At 44.3% G+C, this 25232-nt stretch overlaps 1 protein-coding gene across 2 annotated transcripts; it reads left to right on the forward strand.

Annotated features, from left to right (window-relative positions):
• Window positions 1–25158, forward strand: PANK4 (pantothenate kinase 4 (inactive)). 2 transcript variants are annotated; one of them, XM_070956009.1, is made up of 19 exons: window positions 1–163; window positions 4826–4908; window positions 5519–5727; window positions 7385–7568; window positions 7957–8049; window positions 9519–9672; window positions 9898–10079; window positions 11082–11163; window positions 12559–12659; window positions 13458–13613; window positions 14863–14975; window positions 15189–15276; window positions 16233–16384; window positions 17207–17262; window positions 18192–18241; window positions 19638–19742; window positions 21273–21373; window positions 23541–23609; window positions 24718–25158. In XM_070956009.1, the coding sequence occupies exons 1-19, from the start codon at window positions 1–3 to the stop codon at window positions 24935–24937; spliced, it is 2361 nt and encodes a 786-aa protein (XP_070812110.1). In that variant the 3' UTR covers window positions 24938–25158. The 2 variants fall into 2 exon arrangements, with proteins under 2 accessions (XP_070812110.1, XP_070812111.1); XM_070956010.1 differs by lacking the exons at window positions 23541–23609; window positions 24718–25158 and having other exon boundaries at window positions 19–163; window positions 19672–19742; window positions 21273–21362.
• Window positions 25159–25232: the final 74 nt, after the last annotated feature.

Here is a 25232-nt window from a genome sequence, read left to right on the forward strand (position 1 = left end):
ATGTCTAAAGAGGCCGGCCGCGCAGCGAGCGGGGTCGATGCGTCCAAAATGGCGGAGCGGGCCGGGCGAGGCGGAGGCGGCCGGCTGGACAAGAGCATCACTTTGCCGCCGGACGAGATCTTCCGCAACCTCGAGAACGCCAAGCGCTTCGCCATCGACATCGGTAAGCCAGGCCGCGGCGCCTTCTTCCCTCCCCCGCAGCCCCGGTTCCCTTCCTCCGCCGCCTCCGCCGCCTTTCGCCCTTCTCCTTCTTTCCCTCACTGAGGGTAGCGAGGGAGAGAACTGAGGCGCCGCGCAAGGCACGCCGGGACTTGCAGTCCCGCACCTCATAGGGATAACCGCTGCGGAGGTCGACGCCGGACGTCAACTCCCGACGTGCTTTGCGTCCGGCCGGGCGGCGCGACGCCTGATGGGAGCGGTAGTTTCCGCGCTCGCCCTCGGCTAAGCTTTAGAGCCGGCCAAGACTACGAAGACCAGCGTCCCTCTGGATTTCAGGGCTGGGTGGGAGGGGGGCAACAGGGAGACGGTATAAACAAATCCTGTTTTTTTGGGGGGAGGGGTGTGTGTGTGTGTGAGGGAGCTTCAAACAACCCCCCCACAAAGAGTGGAGGGGGGGGAAGACCCCCCCAACCATGCCCCCCCCTTTTGCAGAAAATATGAATTTGGGGGTGCTTCTTTTTTTTTTTTGTAGGGGCCCCCTTAGCTGCCCGTGTGTGTGTGTGTGTGTGTTTTTTCAGAGGGAGGGGGAAAATATCTTCTTTTTTGCAAGGGGTTTAAATTCCACCCCCCCACCTCTTTCGATGGGGAGAAAGAAAAAAAAAGGGGGTGTTTCCTCTGTTTGACACCCCCCCCCCACTTTTAGTTTTTGTGTTCCCCCTCCCCCAACAGCCAGTGAGGCTCCCTTCAGACCCCTCAGAAACCCCCCCACCCTCATATTTTGGGGGGAGGATGGATAGATACCAAGCACCCCCCCCAAAAAAAAGGGGGGAGCTTTTAAATTTCTCCTGGCTGTCTAATCTATCTATCTATCTATCTACCTTCTATCTATCTATCATCATCATCTCTATCTCCTATCTATCATCATCTATCATCATTCATCATCTTCTATCTACTATCTATCTATCTTCTATCTATATCTATCTTCTATCTATCTATCATCATCTATCATCTATCTTCTATTATCTATCTATCATCATCTTCTATCTATCTACTATATCTTCTATCTATATCTATCTTCTATCTATCATCATCTATCATCTATCATCTATCTTCTATATCTATCATCATCTCTATCTTCTATCTATCATCATCTATCATCATTCATCATCTTCTATCTACTATCTATCTATCTTCTATCTATCTATCATCATCTTCTATCTATATCTATCTTCTATCTATCATCTATCTTCTATTATCTATCATCATCTATCTATCTACTATCTATCTTCTATCTATATCTATCTTCTAGCTATCATCTATCATCTATCTTCTATATCTATCTATCATCATCATCTCTATCTTCTATCTGTCATCATCTATCATCATCATCTTCTATCTACTATCTATCTTCTATCTATATCATCTATCATCATCATCTTCTATCTACTATCTATCTTCTATCTATATCATCTATCATCATCTTCTATCTATCTTCTATTATCTATCATCATCATCTCTATCTTCTATCTATCATCTATCATCATCTTCTATCTACTATCTATCTATCCTTCCCACCCCCTAAAAGATAAAAAACATTCCCCCCTCCCCAAAATAATAATAACCCCCAGAAATTGGGAAGCAACCTGTCTCCAAATACAGGCCATATGTTAGGTTTTGAATCTTCTGGAAGCCAGGAAGGAAATAACTTTTAAAAATGATAGATGATAGATAGATAGAGAGATAGATAGGGAGATAGATAGGGAGATGGATGGATAGATAGATAGATAGATAGATAGATAGATAGATAGATAGATATAGTGTTTTCCCAAAAATAAGATCCTGTCTTATATTTTTTTTGAACCCCAAAATAAGAGAGAGAGAGAGAGAGAGAGAGAGAGAGAGAGAGAGAGAGAGAGAGAGAGAGAATTAGAATTAGAATTAGACAATCTCTCTCTCTTGTTTTTAATTTATGTTCTCAGATAATCAAGCCTGGCCGTAAATAGTAAATAAACATTAACGAGTAAGACTTTGGTGTTAAAAACATGCCCTGCGCTTTTCAAAGTTTTGCATTGATGTGCAAATGCTTTGTCCCAAATTAAAAGTGGGAATGAAAGAATTAGCTGTTTTAATCTTTTTTTTTTTAAAAAAAGCATTCATTTAGTGGTTTATTTTTAGAAATTCCCTTCCTAAATTACTCGAATTTGTCATTCGTGAAAAATAAATTGGATCTCTCGCCTTTTGCCATGTTTTTGGGAAGGTTGTGTCAGCTGGGAGCGCAAATGCAGTGCGTTTAGATTTGGCTTGATGGGTTTGCAAGCTGTGGTTTTGACTGTTCGGGGAATATACTCAATTGTGGTTTATTCAGCAGGCCACGAAGCAGCTCCAGCTACGTATCGGATGAACCCTGCCAAATCTTGTGGGGTTTCGGACCAGTGTCACAGGGATCAGGGCAACATTTTTAGCTTTTTAATTTAACATCTGCTAGTTTTTTGGTTTGGCACAACAGTTCACCTACCTGGATACAACCCAGCGTCAAGTAAATAACACAAGAAGTTGGCCGATGGAATAAAATGGAGCTCAGAAGCTCCTTTCCCTACTTGACCGCCTTCCCTTTCCAAGCCGATTTATGTATTTTTTTTTAAAATTCATGAGCTAGGAGATCTAATTCTGACTCGATACGACGGCTTTAACCCTGCGCCGAAAAACTTTACGTAGTTGAGCATGGAAAAGTGGGGGTTATACATGGGTCCAAAATTCAGGAGAAGCTTCTGGTGAGCAAGGTTGACATTTTCATTGTCTGTTTTGTCTTTTTTGTTTTTTTTTTTTGCTGGCTGTCAACATTTCTGGTAGAGAAATTACAGGATGGGAAAAGCCCCCAGAGGATGGATTGCTGCGCTTTCGCTGTTGGCATTTTGTGATCTGCAAATATTCCCTTGAGCTTGGCGTGGCTAGCACCTGGTGATAAGGAGGCAGGGAAGTTAAGGGCACAGCAGGATAAGGCCGAAACGATGGCCTTGTTTTGAAGTTTCGTTTTTCTGCTCTTATACCAGAAATACGACGGTTCGGTCTGGCTTACTCTGTTCCACTCGTCCAGCCATTAGGGTTTTAATTCCCTCGTTTAATTGGTCCTCGGCTCACAACAATTCATTTAGAGACTGTTGTTACAACAGCACTTTATGACCGTTTTTCACACTTACGACCGTGGCCATCCCTCATCAAAATTCAGATACTCGACTGAATTTATCCCGCTGTGATTTGGTTACTTAAGGCATAGTTCAGTGCGATGTACACATACCTGTTCAGTGTGTTTAGCCGATTATCTTGATTAAAATGTCTCTTTCTGTTTGTGTGTTCATGTAGATAGAGATATACGGCTTTTACCTGCACCCACAATTTACGAGGTAGCTCATAAATTGCTCTGTGCAATGTTTATTTTGTGCAATATACTTGTCTCTGATTAAAAAATCTCAACCCATTTTCTACGTTGGTAAAACACGAATTACGCCTTAACTGCTGGCTCGGTTCAGTGGAATTTGGAGGCTGGTTTGTGCACCATAAAATCACAAGATCACAATACTGACAGCGGGGGGGGGGGGGGGGGGGAAGTCAGATGAGAAGCGAGGGGAAAAAAAACATTAAGCGAATTTATTAAAAGCAAAGTTACTTCCTCTCTCGTTTTCTTCGTTCTCTGCCTACGTACAGCTAGTCCTCGACTTAACGACCACAGTCACGTGGACATGGGGATGCCCCAACGGGTCGTAAGTGTGAAAAATGGTCCTTTTTCCAGAGTGGTCACTAAATGAATGGTTGCAAGTCGAGGTATTTTGTATTATGCTTGATTGCTGAAGGAGGGGCTAATGCATCTCGGTGACTTCCCAATGTGGGAACTTCAACACCCAGAAGTAACGGATGGGAACTTCTCAAAAGAGAGATCCAATCTAGAAATAAGGAGAAATCCCGACAGTCAGCATGGCTGAGCATTCTGGGAATTGGAGTCCACCCATCTGGAAGATGCCCACGGTTGACAAACCCTGAAAAATCTCCAGAAATTGTGCAGTTCTAAGGAAGGAATATTTTTCTAGTGGCAGACAAGAGAGCAAAATGAGGGGACATGGAAAATTGGTGGCAATCGGGTTTTTTGAATTGGACGTTACCCAATCGGCATAAATAGAAGACCGCTGGAGTGCGGTGGCCTAGATGTGGCGCTCTGGCCTCACAATCAGGAGGCTGTGAGTTCGATCCTAGGTAGAGGCCCTTTTTCTCTGGGCACACTGAGAATTTATCTGCTGCACAAAACTCCGCATTGGCAACAGGAAGGGCATCCGGCCAGTAAACACTCAGCTCCATTCAGTTACCCAGATACTGCAAGGGATTATGGGGCCTTTAAAAGATGATGATGATGATAGAGACCGCTGTTCACCATTTACCCCAATTCTTGAGACCTCTTGAGGGACAAGACTCGTGATGTCTGGATTGGCATTGCACAAGAAGGAGATGTGTGTGTGTGTGTGTGTTTGTGAGTCTGGCTCTGAGCATCTCGTGCTATTGAGACATTTGGAACGAATGCGCCCTCTCCCTTTGGTCCAAATCGTTTGGGTTTTGCAAGCTCCTGTCAACCGTGCCCCAATTTTTGCTTTTTCTCAATCCTGGTTTGCTTTGCCAACAGGGGGATCGTTGGCCAAGTTGGCTTACTACTCCACCGTTCAACATAAAGTGGCCAGGGTACAATCCTTCGATCAGTCGTGCAAGGTAAGACACCCGTTTTCCGTTTTGCCTTTGAAACTCAAAGCCGCCAGCCTGAAAGATTTGCAGCAGGAGATGCCAGGGCTCAGGTGCCAACCAACATTTTAGGGTGGCACAGGTGTCCAAATATGAGCGGCGCGGTGGCCTAGAGGTGAGTTCCCGCCTCACAATCAGGAGACTGTGAGTTCGATCCTAGGTAGAGGCAGATATTTCTCTCTCTGGGCACAGTGAGAATATATCTGCCGAACAAAACTCCGCCCTGGAGACAGGAAAGGCATCCGGCCATTAAAAAACTCTGCTAGCTCCATTCAATTGCCCAGATTCCACCCCGCAAGGGATTATAGGGTCGTTAAATGATGATGATGACAGATGCCCAAATATGATAACCAAAAAAAGGCCTGAAACTTTTGAGATTTAAGAATCTCATTTCTATGAGTTTGCTACTTTTCAGCAATCTTGTTTAAACGCAATTGAATCTGGACTAGCCGGCTGGCGAATTCTGGGAGTTGGATGTCCAGATATCTTAAAGCTGTCGAGATTGAGATTAAACTTGCTCCTTCACCGTGCGCCAGGAATCTTGTGAACCTTTCTTGTTTTGTCGATTCCCCCCGGACAGGATGTCGAACACGAATCTCCCTACGAAATCACCGTCCAGGAGGAGATCACGGCCCGTCTCCATTTCATTAAATTCGAGAACACCTATATCGAAGCCTGCTTGGATTTCATCAAAGACCACCTCGTCAACACCGAAACGAAAGTGATCAAAGCCACAGGAGGTGGTGCGTACAAATTCAAAGAACTTATTGAGAAGAAGCTGGGATTGAAGTAAGTGTGAGCGCCGAGGAGGCACCTCGGGTCTTGTGCGACGGGTTTAAGCTTCGAGGATGGTAACACCCCCCCCTACCCCCCACCCTCCCAGCGGCCTTTTCATGGAGCGCGTCGAAGAAGACGTCGTTCCGGCAGACCAGTTTAAGGGTGGAGGAAAGATCAGAATAACAGAGTTGGAAGGGACCTTGGAGGTCTTCTAGTCCAACCCCCTGCTTAGGCAGGAAACCTTACACCACTTCAGACAAATGGTTATTCAACATCTTCTTAAAAACTTTCACAACTTCTGGAGGCAAGTTGTTCCACTGATTCATTGTTTTCAGTGTCAGGAAATTTCAGTCATTCAGCAGCCGGCCATAACTCGAGGATCACCTGTATATCTTTTTTTTTTTTTAAAAAAAAATAGCAGACAGGTAATTTTTGTATAATTAGAGATCAGCATTTAAGGGTTGGATCAAACCACATCAGATTGACATGTGGGAAACTACTCTAAAGTCTTTGCATTCCCCCTCTAAACCGGGTTTTCAAATCTCAGCGACAATTTTGCCCATGAATTGGGCAAAATTGCCCCAAGTCAGTTTCCTCTGTTTGCTTAAACCAACATGGTTAACCAGCTTACCTTCCAACTGTGGGCTATGCTATATAGTATTTTAATGTTTATATTGTATGTTTTTTAATTTTGGCTGTTCACCGCCCCGAGTCCTTCGGGAGAGGGGGCGGTATAAAAATTTAATAAATAAATAAAATACACAGGTATTCTGGAGTTAAATTCCCAGGGAGCCATAAGAGCTGAGAAAATTTGCTTCCCATTTATTTTATTTTTCTTTCTTTCTTTCTTTCTTTCATCGCTCGGTGGGTTAAAGGAAGGATTTGTCGAGACCACAACTCCCTAAATCCACCAGCATAAGAGTTTGCCGTCTTGAGCCCTCCCAGTGCCCTCTGGTGGGCACCTGGCTAGGGAGAAGCAGAAAGCAGTTGGATGAAAAGATTGCAAAACACTCCTGTTCCTATCAGAGAAGCCCACTTGTGAAAACCGTCAAGCGAGATGGAAATTTTCGGTCAATTTTTATAAATGTTACAGGTGTCAAAAAAAAAAAAATCAGTGCTTGGAATGAAGCCGGAATAAGCGACTGGGGAAATTCTGGGAGTTGGAAGTCCAGCCATCTTAAAACGGCCACGCTTGTGAAGGGCTCAGCTAAATAAAATATTTCCCACCAGATATACCAGATTAACAAGAGTTGGAAGGGACCTTGTAGGTCATCTAGTTCAACCCCCTGCCCCCCCCCCCGAGCAGGAGACCCTACACTGTTTCTGACAAATGGCAATCCAGTCTCTTCTTGAAAGCCTCCAGGGATGAAGCTCCCACAACTTCTGTTCCATGGGTTGATTGCTCTCAATGTCAGAAAATTCCTCCTTATTTCCAGGTTGAATCTCTCCTTGTAAACCATCCATTATTCCTTGTCTGGCCTTCGGGTGCTTTGGAGAGTAGCTGGACCCCCTTCCTCCTCTCTGGGGCAGCCCTTTCTTTCCCCAGTCCTGTTTTGGGGTGCATACGAGACCTTCCCATCTATGAACCCTCCTTCAGAGCATTGGTTGCAACTAGGAAAAAATAATATATTAACGGCCCTGTTGTTTCCCTTACCTGGTCTCCGGGTAGATTAGATAAAGAAGACGTGATGACCTGTCTGATTAAGGGGTGCAATTTTGTCCTCAAGAACATCCCACACGAGGCCTTCGTCTACCTGAAGGATGCCGACCCCGAGTTCAGGTTCCAGATGAACCATCCCCACATTTTCCCTTATTTGCTGGTCAATATTGGCTCTGGAGTTTCGATCGTCAAGGTGAGGACCGGTTGGGTTTAATCAGCGTAGGGAGTAACCCCCTGACCATAGTGAAGAGCCCCCAAACTTCCGTCGCTAAGTGAAACATTTGTTAAAGTGAGTTTTGGCCCACTGTTGTTAAGCGGATCATTGCGGTCGTTAAGGTTAGCAGCCTGGTCGTTCAGTGAAATCGGTCTTCCCCCTTGACTTTAGAAAAGATGACTCGGTAACCGTCATAAATACGAGTCGGTGGCCAAGCATCCGAATTTTTGATCACAAAAACCTCTCAGGATGCCGCAATAGAATAAGAATAGATCCCCCTTGCCCATTCGACCCCAGGCTGTTAACGTTCCTTATCGCTGGAATAGCTTCGGGATTTAGGCAGGAATCTTTTCCTTGTCTTCGATAGGTGGAAACGGAAGATAAGTTTGAATGGATTGGCGGAAGTTCCATCGGAGGCGGGACTTTCTGGGGCCTCGGAGCATTGCTCACCAAAACCAAGGTAATATTCTTCTTGCCTAGCGATTCAGCATTTGAGTGATGGCTTGCTCTTACGTTTAGCGAATTACAGTCGTGGCCAAAATTGTGGACACCTTTTGGGAAAAGTGTATTTTTGAGGTTTGATGGCTGATAACACCACTTTCTTTGGGAGTTTCAAGATAATCCTTTTTCTACTGCTGGAATGGCCTGGGAACACCCCAGACCTTAACCCAATTGAAAATCTATGGATTTTCCGATTAAAGAAACTTGTGAGTCAGAAGCGACCCAGCAATAAAACCCAGTTAATAGAAGCCATCCTTCAATCTTGGTTTCACATCAGAACAGCTGTAGAACTCAAAGACTTGGTTCCCTCCATGGGAAGACGTTGTAAGGCCGTCATTCATGCTAAAGGTTACCCAAATAAGTATTAACTGACGTGATCATTTTTGTACATCTCGTTTTTTCTACGTGTTTCACTTTTCTTCCTTATACTGTAACTGCTATTCTAACAGCAAATCCTTCATAAAAGTTATTGCATTACATTCTTGATTAAATTATCTTTCTATTGATATAAGAGCCTGGTGGCGCAATGGACTAAACTGCTGCTGTTAAAGTAGTATTTAGCTGCCAGCTGCCTGAGATTACAGCGAGTTCGAATCTCACCAGGCTCAAGGTTGACTCAGCCTTCCATCCTTCCGAGGTAGGTAAAATGAGGACCCGGATTGTGGGGGCAATAAGCTGACTTTGTATAAAAAAAAGAACACCGCTTAGAGGGGCCCGAAAGCCCTACTAAGCAGGTATATACAAAAGTATGAAGACTATTGCTTAATGCATTGTAAGCCGCCCTGAGTCTCCGGAGAAGAGCAGCATATAAATCGAACTTTTATATATATATATATATATATATATATATATATATATATATATATATATATATATATATATATATATATAAGTTCGATTTATATATATATATATATATATATAAAAAAAAAAAGTGGTGGTGTTAACTAGTTTTAGAAAATACACTTTTCCCAACTGTATGTATGTATACATATACATATATATATATGTATGTATGTGTGTGTGTGTGTATATATATATGTGTATGTATCATATATGTGTATGTAGAAGATATGTAGGAGAAACGGAGAGAATGTGGCAGAAATTTGAGAAAACCCGATTGCTTCTGTGTTGCTGGGAGAGTTCCACGCCTAAGCCCCAAAACTTAACTTCCCAATGGTTCTCGTCCTGCATTTAGAAAGCTAGCTCATCAGGAAAAAGAGCTGTGCCTTAAGGCTCCCATGCTAGATTTTTAGAGGCAAGGAGATTTTCCCTCTCTCTCTCTAAGGGACGGCGAGGCCACTCAGAACTGATTTCATGAAGGACACGAAAAGAAAAAAAACTGGCTGGCCTCGAGCAATACCCTTCCTTCAAGGCCAGTTCATCTGACAGACCTTTGGCGATTTCCCCCCCCCCTTTTTTTTTTAGAAGTTTGATGAATTGCTCCAGCTCGCCTCGAAGGGCCAACACACCAACGTCGACATGCTGGTGAAGGACATCTACGGCGGGGCGTACCAAACCCTCGGGCTCAGCGGGAACCTGATCGCCAGCAGCTTTGGAAAATCTGCCACAGCTGATAAAGGTAGGAATTTCTTGACTGTTTATTCTTCGGTCCACTCAAGCCTGCGAGCTGTCTCTTAAGGGGTCGGCTCGCTCTGCCCATTAAAATTAAGGGCCTTTATTTTTATTTTTTTTTCCATTCTCCAGATCAGTGGCCATCTTCAAATCTCATTGCCCCTCCTTTTGATTCCTTCCCTGAATCTCATTCCGATCTCCCCACCCTTCTTCCCTCTTGTGCCCTTCTCAGATTTTTCCAAAGAAGACATGGCCAAAAGTTTACTGCACATGATCAGCAACGATATCGGGCAGCTGGCTTGCCTGCACGCCAAACTCCACAACCTGGACAAAATCTACTTTGGCGGGTTCTTCATCCGAGGCCACCCAGTCACAATGCGTACCATCACCTACAGTATTAACTTCTTCTCCAAGGTAGAAATCTTGTTGCAGGTTGGCAGGGCGGGGTGAGGTTTAAGGCAGAGCCAAGTGAAAACTGGAGGGTAGAGTTGTGTTGGGCACGGAAGTAGCCCTCTGTAAAGATATTTAGACAAATCCAATTAGGTGTGGTCCTTAGCTCTCTCTGAGCTTGGTGGTGGTGTTGTTTTTTTAAACAGACGTTTCATTACCAAAGTAGGTAACATCATCAGTGCTAGAAGGGGAGAGAGAGAGAGCAAAGAGCAAACCTCTCTCCCTTCTAACACTGATGATGTTACCTAATTTGGTAATGAAACGTCTGCAAGAAAAAAAAAACCCAAGTTCAGAGAGCAACCCCCTAGCTACAAATACTCTCTTCTATTGCTAAAAATAATTTTTTCCCCTGTTGCATTAAATTTCTCCGTGGGAGTGGTGCGGCGGCCTTAGAGGCGGAGCTCTGGCCTCACAATCGGGAGGCTTGTGAGTTCGATCCTAGATAGAGGCAGATATTTCTCTCTCTGGGCACAATGAGAATATATATCTGCTGAACAAAACTCCGCACTGGTGACAGGAAAGGCATCCGGCCAGTAAAACGCTCTGCTAGCTCCATTCAGTTGCCCAGACTCCACCCTGCAAGGGATTAAATGATGATGATTAAATTTCTCCGTGTCAGAGGAAGAATTTAAAGACGCCTTAATGGTTGGGGAGAACGAAAAAAAACCCACCCAAGGATAACTCAGGTTGCCTTAGGGAGATGCCGCCGGAGAAATCAGCACCTTCGTTTTTGTGGTTCTGTAACATTTCCGTTGCAGAGCCTTCCTTGTTTTTTATTCTTTTACGCTGAATTTGAAGAAAGGGCAACTTTGGGCTGTGGGTCCCAGCAGGGATACCCTCCCCAGTGTTTGGGTCTGAAGCAACCTCCGTGCCTTTTGCTCGGCGTTGTAAATGTACGGCAGTTGCTCCTCGGGGGGGGGGGGGGGTTGGGGTTCCTGCGAACACCCATGTTTCGTCTTATGGCAGGGTGAAGTCCAGGCTTTGTTCCTGAGGCACGAGGGCTACCTGGGAGCCATAGGTGCTTTCTTAAAAGGAGCAGAGCAAGACAGTAAGTACAGCCCCCCTCTCTCTTCTGGGCCCCATCCTTTTCTCCCCCCACTCCAAAAGTAAGGGCCCCCCCTTTTCCCCTCCCCACTTTCTCATTCCATGATCCAAGCATGGGAGGGCTTGAGGGACACAGCCGAGCCTTTGGCTTGTGCCAAAGGTGGGGGAAGAAATTCACCAGGTAGAGACTGGAGTTCCATGTTGGTTATCTGCCTGCTAGAAGCCTCCCTCGGCTCGGAGTCCCCTCCACCGGATCTGAAATTGTCACGTGCCTCTATTTGGGGTGCGTGCGTGCTTCATGTAATAACTGCAGCTAGAATTGTATTTGCACAAAACTGGAAAAGCGAAGAGATCCCTACGGATGAAAATGTGATGAAGAAAATATTAGAATGTGCAGGAATGAATAGATCAATGTTTGCAATTCAAGGAAAGGAAGAATCATATTATTATAATATATGGGAGTTTTATCAGTGGTTAGAGAATAAATACGAGAGTAACTATATTTATTTATTTATTTATTTATTTATTTATTTATTTATTTATTTATTGAATTTCTATACCGTCCTTCTCCCGAAGGACTCAGGGTGGTGAACAGAATAAGATTTCATATACATATAATATTTTTTTTTGTTTTTTTATAAACAGTAAATAATAAATTGAGTCAACTTAGTGTATCTGCTAAGACCTTGGCATAGAATTTAGATGTTTATGCTAGCCCTGCTTGTTGAAACAGAAAGGTCTTCAGGGCACGTCGGAAAGTGCGAAGATCTGGGATTATTCGTATTGTAAAATTAGACAAGTTAAGAAGAGAAATGTTAGGGTTATGGTATTTTATCATCATTATTATTATTTAGTATTAATATAAGAATGAACATGAGCAATGAACATGGTGGTAAGTTGAATTGTTAAGACACAAGGAATTTTATACTCGAGATGTTTAATGAAAGGTGGAACGTTTGCATGAAAAGAAAAGAAAAAATTTAAATAAAAGAAATTTTACACAACTCGAAGAGCAACTTAAATTCATAGGATATTTGCAGCTCCCGTTTTTTTAATCCAGAGCCCCCTACGAGGCTCCCGCTTCGGGTTTTGTGTTTCGAGTCGCGTTAAAATTTTCGGTGGAAAAAAAAATAAGCCGCGTGGCTTATTCTGGAAGTCGATTTCTAAAAACAAAAATCATGCTTTTTAAGTGGGTCTGGATGTGGGTTCCTTCATCCCATCCAATATTCTGTCTCCCAGAAAAATAATAATAATAATAATAATAATAATGATGATGATGATGATGATGATAAGTTTTAAAAAATAGAACTGCTTTGGCATATGCTGGAATATCTTATATGTATATATTTCCCCCTCCCTCTCTCTTTGTCTTTCTTCTTCCGCTTCCTGCAAACAAAAGATCCCAATTTATACAGCTGGGGGGAGAATTATGCTAGCAGTTCAGGCCTCCTGAGCACATCGCCGGACGTTTGCCCCATGCAGCGGGAACGAAGTGGCACCGTGAGTCTTCCTGGCATATTTAGTACAAAGCACCGGGTCGATCCCACTCACCTAAATATAGCAAACACCCCCCCCCCTCCTGACTCGGTGGTTTTCTAGGCAGGATGAATCCCGACGGTGCCTTTTTTTCCAAACGAAACAATGGAAAATGGCCTGCCAGGACTCGCTCACTGTTCGGACAGGAAACATCTGCCTTGTGAGCAAGGACATCTCGGAATCCTGCAGGATTTCCCCCCCCCCCCCCCATTGTTTTCAAAACTGACCCGAAATGAATACTTTCAAACCTCCTTTGAGTGCAACAAAATCCAGCTTTTGTTGAGAACGACAGCAGCCATCTTAACTCCGATCTTAATGTGGCATCTCTGTTCAGGGAAAACTAAGCAGATGTGACACCGGCCAATGTTTTATTTTTTATTTTCTTGCAGGATGATTTGCGTGGTGTACAAAAGAGGGGTGGTGGACCCTGTTTGGTTTGAGATTTGGGGGGAGGAAGAGAAACTTTGCAACAGCTGCAAAGTTCTATTTTTATGTATATCCCACCTTTATTTATTTTTTTAATAAATAAATCAAGGTGGCGAACAGAGCTAATCCTCCTCCTTTCTCTTATTTTCCCCATAACAATGACCACCCTGTGAGGTGGGCTGGGCTGAGAGAGAGTGAGTGGGCTAAGCTGGATTTCATACCCAAGGCAGGATTAGAATTTCCAATCTTCCTAACGATTGGCCCAAAGCCACCCAGCCGGTTTTCATGCCTAAAACGGGGACCATTCTCTCTCTCTTTTTTTTCCCCCTCCCCCAGTTCGACATGTTGGAAATGGATCGTCTGGAGCGAATGCTGGTTAATCTGCCCTTGCTGCAGGATCCCTCCACGTACGTCGCGGACACCGTGGATCTGACCGACGACGTCCTGGCCCGTCAGTATTGGCTCTCGTGCTTTGAGGAGTCCTTGGACGGGGTAAGGACCCGTTTACGGTGAGGATGGAGGGGAGGGGGATGGGGAAGTGCGCTAACCCACAACAGCCAAGTGCTTGAAGCCAAAACACAAAGCTGCTTTTTTCGGGAGGCCACCGGACTTTCTTCTTCTTCTTCTTCTTTTTTTTTCTTTTGAAGACGTTTCGCTTCTCATCCCAGAAGCTTCTTCAGCTCTGACGGGAGAGTGGGGAACGGAAGGATTGATACCCCTTGCAGACAGCCGGTCCTTTGCATCCTTTTTTAGAGGGCCGTTGAGGCCACTTGGAGGTGTCCTCAGGATCACCTGAGTGGTGAAAATGGTTCCTGTAGTCTGCAAATTTTCCCCCCCTCTGGAAATCCATTCCGACTCCCACACCCTTCCAAGTTGCGTAGCTCAAAGTCTGTAGAGATTCTCACAGTCATCCAGATCACGGCTGTCCCAAAACCAGGGCAATAACAACCATCAGACACCCATGACCCTGGGATGAGTGTGAGAATCTCTACTGATGGAGTGCTTGGCTGTTGTGGCTCCGTTACCTGAGCCTGTGTCATCGGCTGGAGAGGACTCCGAGAGTGAAGGAGAGGAGTTGGCAAGGCCTCCCTCTCCAGGACCCTCCTCTCTGGCAGTGCCTTCGGTGTCCGCCGAAGGTCAAGAGATAGGGCCGGGGCCAAGCACGTCCACACAGCCACAGGTGGACAGTAATGAGGGAGATGAGTCTAGGCTGGATCCTCGGCAGCGTCGCAGAGATAAGCGCGCGCAACAGAAGAAGAGGCGTACCAGAGATTAAGTTGAGTCACTGGACCACACCCCAAAGGGTATAAAAGGGGGTGAGGTGGCCATTCAGACTCTGTGACGGACAAAACTAACTACTATCGAGTCACATTGCATCTTTGGAAACAACATTATCGGCCTTGGATTTAATTACGGACTGGACAATTCTTGAACTGTGTGTATCTTGTTTATGAGTAAAGTTCTTGGCAAGCAGCTACTGGGTTGCTGCCAAGCCTCTTATCGGAAGAATTGGTTGTCTGCCAGTTTATTTAACCCCCGGCTGTCTGTTTGTGTGCGTGTGTGAGACGGGGACAGAACATTGGCGCGTTTTAGGGGGAGAATTAGGAATAGAGGAAAAGGGAGAATTTTGTGGGTGGGTGGGTAGGAGGGGTATATCATTTAAACTAGAGAAATCAATTCAGCCACTTGCATAAAGTTTTCCCCTCCTCTAGCCCCCTTCTCTCTCTCCTTCCCCGGCCAGGTCGCTAAACGTGCCGCAGCCAGCCAACCCGATTCGGTCGACGCAGCCGAGCGAGCCGACAAATTCCGACACAAGTACCGGGAGAAGCTTCAGACGCTCCGACAGCAGCCGTTGTAAGTTTGGGGCAGGGGTGTGTGCTTTGCAGTTTTGAGATAAGGTCCTTGACTTACGACTGTTTCGTTTAGCGACCATTCGAAGTTTGCGACGGGAGTTACCGAGGGAGCAGAATTTGCTAGAAATAAGCCAGGGGGTGGTTTTAAAAGGCAGAAGATATTTTTTTCCCCCATAGTACAACTGACTCTTTTCTCTTCCTTTTTCCTTCTCAGCGCATACGGCGGCCTAACAGTTAGAAGTTTACTGGATACAAGGGAACACTGCTTGAATGAATTTAACTTCCCCGATCCTTACTCCAAGGTAAGGCTCCTTCCTCGCTGCCCTGGAGTGCGGTCCCATCTCTTTTGTGCCCTGACCCAGTTTTGCTTCCTCGTCCCATCCCCATGGGGTAGGAAGGAAGGAGAAAGAGAAAGAAGGGGAAGGAAGGAAGGAAGATAGAAAGGAAAAAAGGGAGAAAGGAGGGAGGGGAGGGAGGAAGGAAAGAAGATAGGAAGGTCAGGGAAGGTGGAAGGAAGGAAGAGATGGGAAGGAAGGAAGATAGAAAGGAAAAAGGGTGAAAGATGGAGGGAGGGAGGAAGGAAGGAAGGAAGGAAGGAAGAGATGAGAAGGAAGGAAGATAGAAAGGAAAAAGGGCGAAAGAGGAAGGGGGGAGGGAGGGAGGGAGGAAGGAAGGAAGAGATGGGAAGGAGGAAAAGAAAGGATGGGAAAGAAGGAAGATAGAAAGGAAAAAGGGTGAAAGGAAGGGGAGGGAGGGAGGAAGGAAGGAAGGAAAAGATGGGAAGGCGGAAAAGAAGGGATGGGAAGGAAGGAAGATAGAAAGGAAAAAGGGTGAAAGAAAGGGGAGGGAGGGAGGAAGGAAGGAAGGAAAAGATGGGAAGGCGGAAAAGAAGGGATGGGAAGGAAGGAAGATAGAAAGGAAAAAGGGTGAAAGAAAGGGGAGGGAGGGAGGAAGGAAGGAAGAAAGATAGGAAGATCAGGGAAGGAGAGGGTGGAAGGAAGGAAGATAAAAAGGAAAAAGGGTGAAAAAGGAAGAGGAGGGGAGGGTGGAAGGAAGGAAGGAAGATGAGAAAAGGGAGGAAGGAAAAAAAAGAGATGGAAATATCCTTTTGGAAGGAAGGTGAATGAATTTATTCTGTCTCCTGTAGCTCAAGAGAGACTTGGTTGAAACTGGGGGAGACTAACCCCCCTCCCTCCCTTTCTCTCCCCTCCCCCCTCCCCCCTTTCTCTCTCTCTCTCTCTCTCTCTCTCTCTCTCAGATAAAGCAGAAGGAAAACGGCATTGCACTCCGGCGTTACCAGGGGGTGATTGAGTCCCTGGACTCCCTGGGCTGGGAGGAGAGGCAGTTCGCTCTGGTGAAGGGTCTCCTGGCCGGAAACGTCTTCGACTGGGGGGCCAAAGCCGTCTCGGAGTAAGTCTTCTCAACGCTCCCCTTTTCACCGGATACGGTTTTCATAACACCCAGAAATTCTGGCTTCTCTGACCTTGGTGGTTGAGTTGGGTCCCAATTTGTTAAAACCCCAAAACCCCCAAACGTGTTACCGGGGGTGTTGGTCCTCGCCTTACGACCGCAAACCGAGCCCCAAATCTAGTATTTTTTTTAATTATATCTTCTATGGGTGACTCGTTTTTCCAGTGTTGTGCATATACAATCCTTGCTGCCGTCAAAACATGTAATATTAAATATATATATTCCCTTTGTCATATTTTTCCGGGACGATGCCTAACAGAAATATTTCTGGCTTTTAACCTATGTGTTGCTTTTAACGCTTTTTCTAACCGTGTATGTATTTTTCGTCCAGTATTTTTTTTTTTTTGCCTTTGCACATGTCCACCACATATGATAATATGTGCCCGGTGTCCGATTACATTCCCAACATTTGGCGGGCACGTTTTTAAACTTCTTAGCCAATCTTGCCGGCGGTAAATGCCAACCTATGAAACATTTGGTACAAATTTGTACACATTTGCGAAGGCGTTATTCTGATCCCTTGGGAAGATCGCTGATGAGATCCCTACAAAGTCACCCCCTGCACGCAAGGGGGTTGGACTAGATGACCTCCAAGGTCCCTGTTACTGTTAGCCAGGAAATCCTAGTTGGGCTTTTGTTTTATTTCCGCAGAACTGTAGCAGGGAAATTTCGCTGCGGCACTTGGTTTTTCTCACCTGTATGCTCTCTCTCTCTCTTTTTTTTTTTTCTTCCTTCTCTCTTCCTGCTTTTCCTCACTGCCAGCGTCCTCGAAACGGAGTCCCAGTTTGGATTCGAAGAAGCCAAGGAAAAATTACAAGGTACCGAGGTGGGGGGGGGGGGGGAGCGGAAAATTTGAGGAAAAACCCTTCTTTTAATACAATTAAATTTGCAACTTCTAGAGGCCAGCTGTTCCATGGATGAATTGTTCTAGAATCTAACGGTTGTTGTTGTGGGGAAAAGAAGAGAGGTGGTGTACATGTTGGCCCCCTTGAGTTATTTTTTCAAAAATAATAATGCTGGGATGCAAATAAATAATAATTTTTAAAAAAACACCCCTTAAAAAAAGCACCTGAAGGCACGACAAGAAGCAACAGGTGGAAACTAATCAAGGAGAGAAGCAACCTAGAACTAAGGAGAAATTTCCTGACAGTGAGAACAATTAACCAGTGGAACAACTTGCCACCAGAAGTTGTGAATGCTCCAACACTGGGAGTTTTTAAGAAGAGGTTGGATATCCATTTGTCGGAAGTGGTGTAGGATTTTCTGCCTAAGCAGGGGGTTGGACTAGAAGACCTCCAAGGTCCCTTCCAACTCTGTTTATTCTATTTCTATTTCCTTCCAAAGCTCATTGGAAAAAGTTGTTTCAAATTTGCAAGAAAGCATTTCAAGCTTTGAAACATTGGCAGGCCTTTCTAGAGAAGCTGGCTTGATCTTGGGACGTTGAGTAGAGGGTAGAGGGGGGGGACGACGACGGGGTAACCCCTTTCTCAAATGAAACCTTTGAGATGCTTTTCAGAAACTTTTTTCTAAAAATCCACTTTTTCCTTTAACTAATGGATCAGACGGACCTGGTCTTCTCAGCATTTCCTTTCCAGGAAGTGGCAAGTTCTAAGTTATTTTGACAATTGATCATGTCATTCTTTCTCCCTCCCTCCCTCTCTCTCTCTCTCTCCCTCTCTCTCTCTCTCTCTCTCTCTGTCTCTTTTTTTTTTTCCTCTTCCCCTTTTCCCCTTGCTGATGCCGCCAGAACGTCCTTGGCTCGAGGATTCGTACACCGAATGGGTGCAACGGCTCAAGGTATGCACGGCCCATCCTTCAACCACTGTTTTGGAGGGGCTGTTTTGGTAAGGGGTGGAGAAGAGGAGGAATAGAGGGAAGGGTCTCACAGGTTCGAGCAGGAGAGGAAACCTATTGGCTAGTCCAGCGTTTCCCAACCGCACCAACTTTTTTTTTTTTAATTTATTGATTGATTTTTTTTCCCCTATTAAATACAATATTCAGTGCTTTATAAGCATCGTGTTGTCTGGGTATTTAATTTACTTAGCAATACCAATTTACACTTTTTTTTCCAACCATCGGTAAAATAAATCTCCTGTTTTGATAATAATTTTTACATCCTCTTTCTGCTTCATTTTCAATGTCAATTTTACGGCTGTCAATTTCAATGTCAATTCAGGGCTGGCTGGGGAATTCTGGGAGTTGAAGTCCCCACCCCAAAGTTCAGAAACACTGAACGTTTTTTTTTTTTTTTTTAACATGGCACCAGACTCTCCTCTCCTGTAAGGCTGACTTTCTTGACCGAACCAAAATTTACTTTTAAGAGACAAGGTTTTGTTGGATTTGGCCATGGGTTATTTTAGCACGAAAGGGACGTGCTGGCTCAGTGGCTAAGACGCTGAGCTTGTCGATCGAAAGGTCGGCAGTTCGGCGGTTCGAATCCCTAGCGCTGCGAAACGGGGTGAGCTCCCGTGACTTGTCCCAGCTTCTGCCAACCTAGCAGTTCGAAAGCACGTAAAAAAATACAAGTAGAAAAATAGGGCCACCTTTGGTGGGAAGGTAACAGCTTTCCGTGCGCCTTTGGCGTTGAGTCATGCCGGCCACATGACCACGGAGACGTCTTCGGACAGCGCTGGCTCTTCGGCTTTGAAACGGAGATGAGCACCGCCCCCTAGAGTCGGGAACGACTAGCACATATGTGCGAGGGGAACCCTTTATCTTTACCTATTTTAGCACATTGCCTCTGCTGCCCCATTCTCAGAGTGGACATTGGGGGGAGAGGGTGACAGCATCAAAAGTGGGGGCTCTTAAGAACAGAAGAGGGCGGCCCCCAAGAAACTCCTTGGTGTAACGTCAGCTCTTCCTACTTATTCCCACCTTTGTCTCGCGTGACAAAAAAAAAATCTAGAGTTTTGTTGCAAAATTCAAGAATACTCAAGAAATTCCAGGGCACTGAGAGAGATTTCCCTCTTACATAATCATCTATTATTATTATTATTATTATTATTATTATTATTATTATTATTATTATTATTATTATTATTTAAATTGAGGGATGGTTGTGGGTCCCTTCCCAGATTTTGGCTTTCTCCAGCAGCATAGCTTGACTTGAATCCACTAGGGAATCCGTGGCCGAATGCGTGGAACGTTTATTTTGTCTCCGGGTTCTCTGATGCGTCTCTTTTTCCTTTCGCAGGCCCCAGCTCATAAATGTGCCTTACTTTTTGCAGATAACAGTGGAATTGATGTCATTTTAGGTGTCTTCCCTTTTGTTAGGGAATTGCTCTGTAGGGGCACGGAGGTCAGTAACGTTTCCGCGGCGTCTTACGGTGAAATGCCTTCCGAGGGTGTCTCTCTCTCTCTCTCGCCCACGCTTTGTGTGTCGGCTTGGCGGTTTAAGAGGAGACAAGGGGGTCCAGATAAGCCTTTCTCCAGCTTGGCACCTTGGAGGGTTGTGGGGGAGGAGGGGTACGTGACTACAACTCCTATCTTCCTCTGGCCCCCTTGATGGGACTTGTGGAAACCGCCAAGCTAGCAAAAGGTTAGAAAGAAAATGGAACCGCTGCTATTTAATATTAAATAATATTTAATATCATATTGTTTAATCCCAGCTAAAAAAAAGAATTAATGGAAACACCAGAGTTTAGCTTGATTTGAGTTTTTAACCAACTTGCTAACAAGCAAATAACTTGAGTTCCGCGGAAGACGCAAGTCAGAATCGTGACTTAAGAGACGAGGTTTTCTTCGGCCCCCATCTCTTTCCCCCCTCGAAGCTCACAACACAAAGACCCACAACCTCGTTGTCTTTCTTTTGGGGTCCGGGATCTCCTGCAGAAACGGCAGGAGATCTCCTAGCTGAAATGGTGGGATCTGCACCAGGGAATTTGGCTTTAAGAGGAGGAAGAGACAGACAACCTGTGCAGTTATAACCCTTCGGTTTTCAATTGATACCAGCTGAATATCAATTACCATATTTTTCGGAGTATAAGACGCTCCGGACTATAAGACGCCCCTACCTTTTGTGGGGAGGAAAATGAGAAAAAAATCTGCCTCCCAGCAATTTGCCTCCTTGCAGCAAACAGCGGAGGCCGAAAATGGGGTGTGTGGAGGAAGCAATAGGCAATGACAATTCCTGCAGCCTGAAACAGCTGATGGTCGGGAGGCCGATCCAATCGACAATCAGCTGCTTGTGCTAATCAGGCTGTGCTGAAGTTGAAACTGAAACAGGCTGTTTGCTGCAGGGAGGCAAATTTGCTGGGAGGCAGAGGCCAAAGTTTGGGGGCCGGCGGGTAGGAGGGGCTACATTTGGTGTATAAGACGCACCCAAATTTTCACCCTCTATTGGGGGGGGGGGGAAAAGTGTATCTTATACTCTGAAAAATACGCTATTTGCCAGTGAGTTTAAGACTAATAAGGAGGTGGCCAAAAGAAAATGATTGTAGGCAGTTTCTAGATTGTATAAATTCTCCTTGGGGTGCCAACTCTGTCTTGTAAACGGATAGTAGTGAAGGTGGGACCCCTTTTCATTTCTGGGCCAACCCCCAAGAAATAATATCAGATGAATTTGGTGGCCTTCTTGCCACACAGGCCAAGATTAAAGGAATTGCATTGGATTGGCCTGGGATATTTAGCTTGTCCCCCCGAAATTGTGTCATTCTAACGTCCCACGGCTGCAAATATATTTCAGAATATATTTCAGTTCCGATTTAAAGTGGCTCAAACCTCCCTGTATGTCATAGTGTTGATCCACAATGACTTCTCTCCAAAATGTCCTTTGCTTTTTTCTCTCTCTCTTTCTCTCTCTCTCTTTCTCCCTCTTCTGCAATACCAGGTTATTTTGGCTTGCAATTCAGGTCCTGCTCTGAACGACGTCACGTATAACGAATCCTTGCTGGTGGCGGAACGGATCGCGGCTATGGACGTTGTCATCCGGTAAGGATTGGTCGGCACGAAGCTTGAAAGAATCAAAAAAATATATATATATTTTTTTTTTACCTTCGGGCACGGGAAGGACGTTTTAAATTCATAGCCCTGAGGAGGCTTTCAGTCTAATGCAGTAAATTTTTTGACAAGAAAAGAATTGAAAAGAATGTAACTAAGTCAAGTTAGGCGACTATTAAGATGTCATAAAACACCACGACGTCACTGCAACTGAGAGAAATGACACGTTTGCTTCAAAATCAGAAACGGATATAACAGTCTAAAGTCTGAGAAGCAATAAAACCTTGATCTTATGATTTTACAGTGTTAAGTACGGTAATAAAGATAATAAATACATTTATTTTCATTTATTCATGTTCACCTTCCTGAGGCTAAGTCTTAGATGACCACTGAATTTAAACAGAAATATAGGACCCCCTTCTATTTTAGAAATTGTTCAGTGTTTTCTCTAATGCTTCTGGCCACTCAGTAAAGTTACTTTTGTGTCTTCTTTGATCGAATAGTTTAGCACTTTATTATTTTTTTTACAGGGCTTCAATCTGTTTTATTCAGTTTACAGCGCTGATCCCTGACCCGGACTGTCATAAAAAATATTCTAGATAACCATGCAATCTAATGAAGTAAAACAATTATTGCTAATGCTAACAGATCAACCTCTTTGCATATGTTGAATTAATTTCCTGGGCTTTTCTTCGTTGTGCTCATCCCCTTTGATGTAACTTTGATGTAAGATAGATAGATGATAGATAGATAGATAGATAGATAGATAGATAGATAGATAGATAGATAGATAATATAGATAATAGATAACATAATTGATAGGATTGATAGGTAGATGATAGATGAGATAGATAGAAGATAGATAATATAGATAATAGATGATAGGATTGATAGATATAGATTTAAATGATATAGATTTAGATAGATAAATAGATGGATGATAGGATTGATAGATTTAGATGATATAGATTAGATAGATAGATAGATAGATAGATAGATAGATAGATAGATAGATGATAGATAGACAGATAATATAGATAATAGATAACATAATTGATAGGATTGATAGGTAGATGATAGATGAGATAGATAGATTTAGAAGATAGATAATATAGATAATAGATGATAGGATTGATAGATATAGATTTAGATGATATAGATATAGATAGATAGATGATAGATAGATGATAGATAGATAGATAGATAGATAATATAGATAATAGATGATAGGATTGATAGATGATATAGATTTAGATAGAAGATGGATGGATGGATGATAGGTAGGTAGGTAGATAATATAGATGATAGATGATAGGATTGATGATAGATTTAGATGATATAGATTTACCGTAGATAGATCGATAGATGATAATAGATGATAGGATTGATAGAGATGATAGATATAGATTTAGAGATAGATAGATAGATAGATAGATAGATAGATAGATAGATAGATAGATAGAAAAATAGATAGATGAATGAGATGAATAGATGATTGATAAATAGATATAGATATAGATATAAATATATAGATAGATAAATAAGATAGGATAAGATAAGATAAGCTGAGGTGGCACAGTGGAGTGCAGCACTGCAGGCTCCTTCAGCTGTTTGGCAGTTCAAATCTCACTGGCTCAAGGTCAACTCAGCCTTCCGTCTTTCCTTTGGTGGGTAAAATGAGGACCCAGATTTTGGGGGCCATACCTTGACCCTGTCAACCGCTTAGAGAGGGCTGTAAAAGCACTACGAGGCAGTATATAAGTCTTAAGTGCTATTGCTATAAAATGGATGATAGGATGAGATGATATAGATGGACGGATGGATTGGACGATAGGGAATAGATGCCAGTAAGTTGAAATACGGAGGAACTTTCACATCTGCAAATTTGGTTGGATCAAGTATAAAGCAGCATTTGGTTCTCTCGAGGCCTCCGCTAAAATTGGCTCTGGGAAAGCTGCACAGCCGACATGTTCCCCACCCACCCACCCACTCCCCTTTTGCTTCCTTCTGAGATCCTCCCGCCTTTCTAGCCATCTCTGTCTGTAAGGTTGCGCTAACGCTGGGCAACTTCGCTGGACGTTTCTCCCATGGACTTAAGTGTTGCCATTTGACCTCTCTGTCTCTCTCTCTCTCTCTCTCTCTGTCTCTCTCTCTCTAGAACTGCCCTGAAGGAAGAGAGGCTCCTCTTGGTCCAGACCGGCTCCAGTTCGCCCTGCTTGGATCTCAGGTTTGCCATCTTCCCGGTCATTGTAAAATAAAACGATCAACATAAATTGGATCGCTGTTTGAAAAAAAAAAAAAACCCAATTCAAAACAATATTTTTATCTTTGGTTTGTTGTAACCGCAGCTTTTGGGGGTCATTTGCCATAAATCATTAACTTTTTATTTGTAAATTAGTCACCAGAGTGACTAACACCCAACTGACTCCTCTTTGCCCATTCAAAGCACTTTTAAAAATTAGCCACGGGCGAGGAACTCATCCTTCTGGCACCCAACCGAGGCCTTCAGCATTGTTTGGAGACAATCTTAGCATTAAAACAACAGCGGGCCAGCAACCTGCTCCGTTAAATCTCCTTTTCCAAAAGACCCTACAAAGTCATGCTAGATAGATCGGCAACTCCAAATTGAAAGTGGTATATAGCAGTGGGTTGGACTAGAAGATCTCCAAGGTCCCTTTCCCGCTCTATTCTGATTGATTGAAGGAACTCCAGCTCTTAACTGAAAAAAATCCTCCGATTTGCTGTTGCTTATTATAAAACCCTAAAACAGGGATGTGGTGGCTCAGTGGCTAAGACGCTGAGCTTGTTGATCGAAAGGTCGGCAGTTCAGCGGTTCGAATCCCCAGTGCTGCAGAAAGGGGTGAGCTCCCGTTCCTTGTCCCAGCTTCTGCCAACCTAGTAGTTCGAAAGCAGGTAAAAAATGCAAATAGAAAAATAGGGACCCCCTTTGGCGGGAAGGTAACAGCGTTCCGTGCGCCTTGGGTGTTGAGTCACATGACCACGGAGACGTCTTCGGACAGCGCTGGCTCTTTGGCTTTGAAACGGAGATGAGCACCACCCCCTAGAGTCGGGAACGACTTAGCACACATCTGCGAAGGGAACCTTTACTTATTATAAAACCTTTAAAAAGAAACTTAAAAAGGGGGAGCAGCGGTGCTGATGTTGCCTATTTTTCGAGCTTAAAATTAACCAAGGGTCGATTTCCCGACGATGTGTTCGAGTTCCGTTTAAGGGATCTCTTCACGCATCCCCCATCCATTAAACCACCGTTCGAGCCAACCGCTCCCTTTCAGCAATCATTTAATCCTCCTCCTTCTATTCTTTGATTCTCGCAGCCGTCTGGACAAGGGCCTGGCCAGCTTGGTCCGAGAGCGGAAGACCGACCTGGTGATCATCGAAGGGATGGGCCGGGCTATCCACACCAACTACCACGCCAAGCTGAAATGCGAGAGCCTCAAGCTGGCCGTGCTGAAAAATTCTTGGCTGGCCGATCGCCTGGGCGGGAAGATCTTCAGCGTGATTTTCAAGTATGAAGTCCCTCTCAAATCCTCCTGATAAAAGACCCCCCCCCGAAGAGGTCGAGCTTCGGCTTAGCGAAAAGGACTTTGCACTAGTTACAATTTTAATTGTAAAAGAATGTATTTTTATTACCACAGGGAAAAAAAAAACGTGTTTCTCTCTCTCTCTCTCTCTCTTGCGCGCGCACACACACCCAAACACACACCTCTGTATTTATATTGTGCTTTTGTGACTTAAAAGAAAGCAGCCATCACTCACTCCGTGCGTTTTGTGTCTCTCTGAATTGGATGCGGTATTTGTGATGGCAGAAGTTTTGATTTTTTTTTCCTCC

This window comes from Pituophis catenifer, unplaced genomic scaffold, assembly GCF_029215685.1.
Source record: "Pituophis catenifer annectens isolate HBS135680 unplaced genomic scaffold, rPitCat1.0.hap2 SCAF_18, whole genome shotgun sequence".
NCBI classification, from domain to species: domain Eukaryota; kingdom Metazoa; phylum Chordata; class Lepidosauria; order Squamata; family Colubridae; genus Pituophis; species Pituophis catenifer.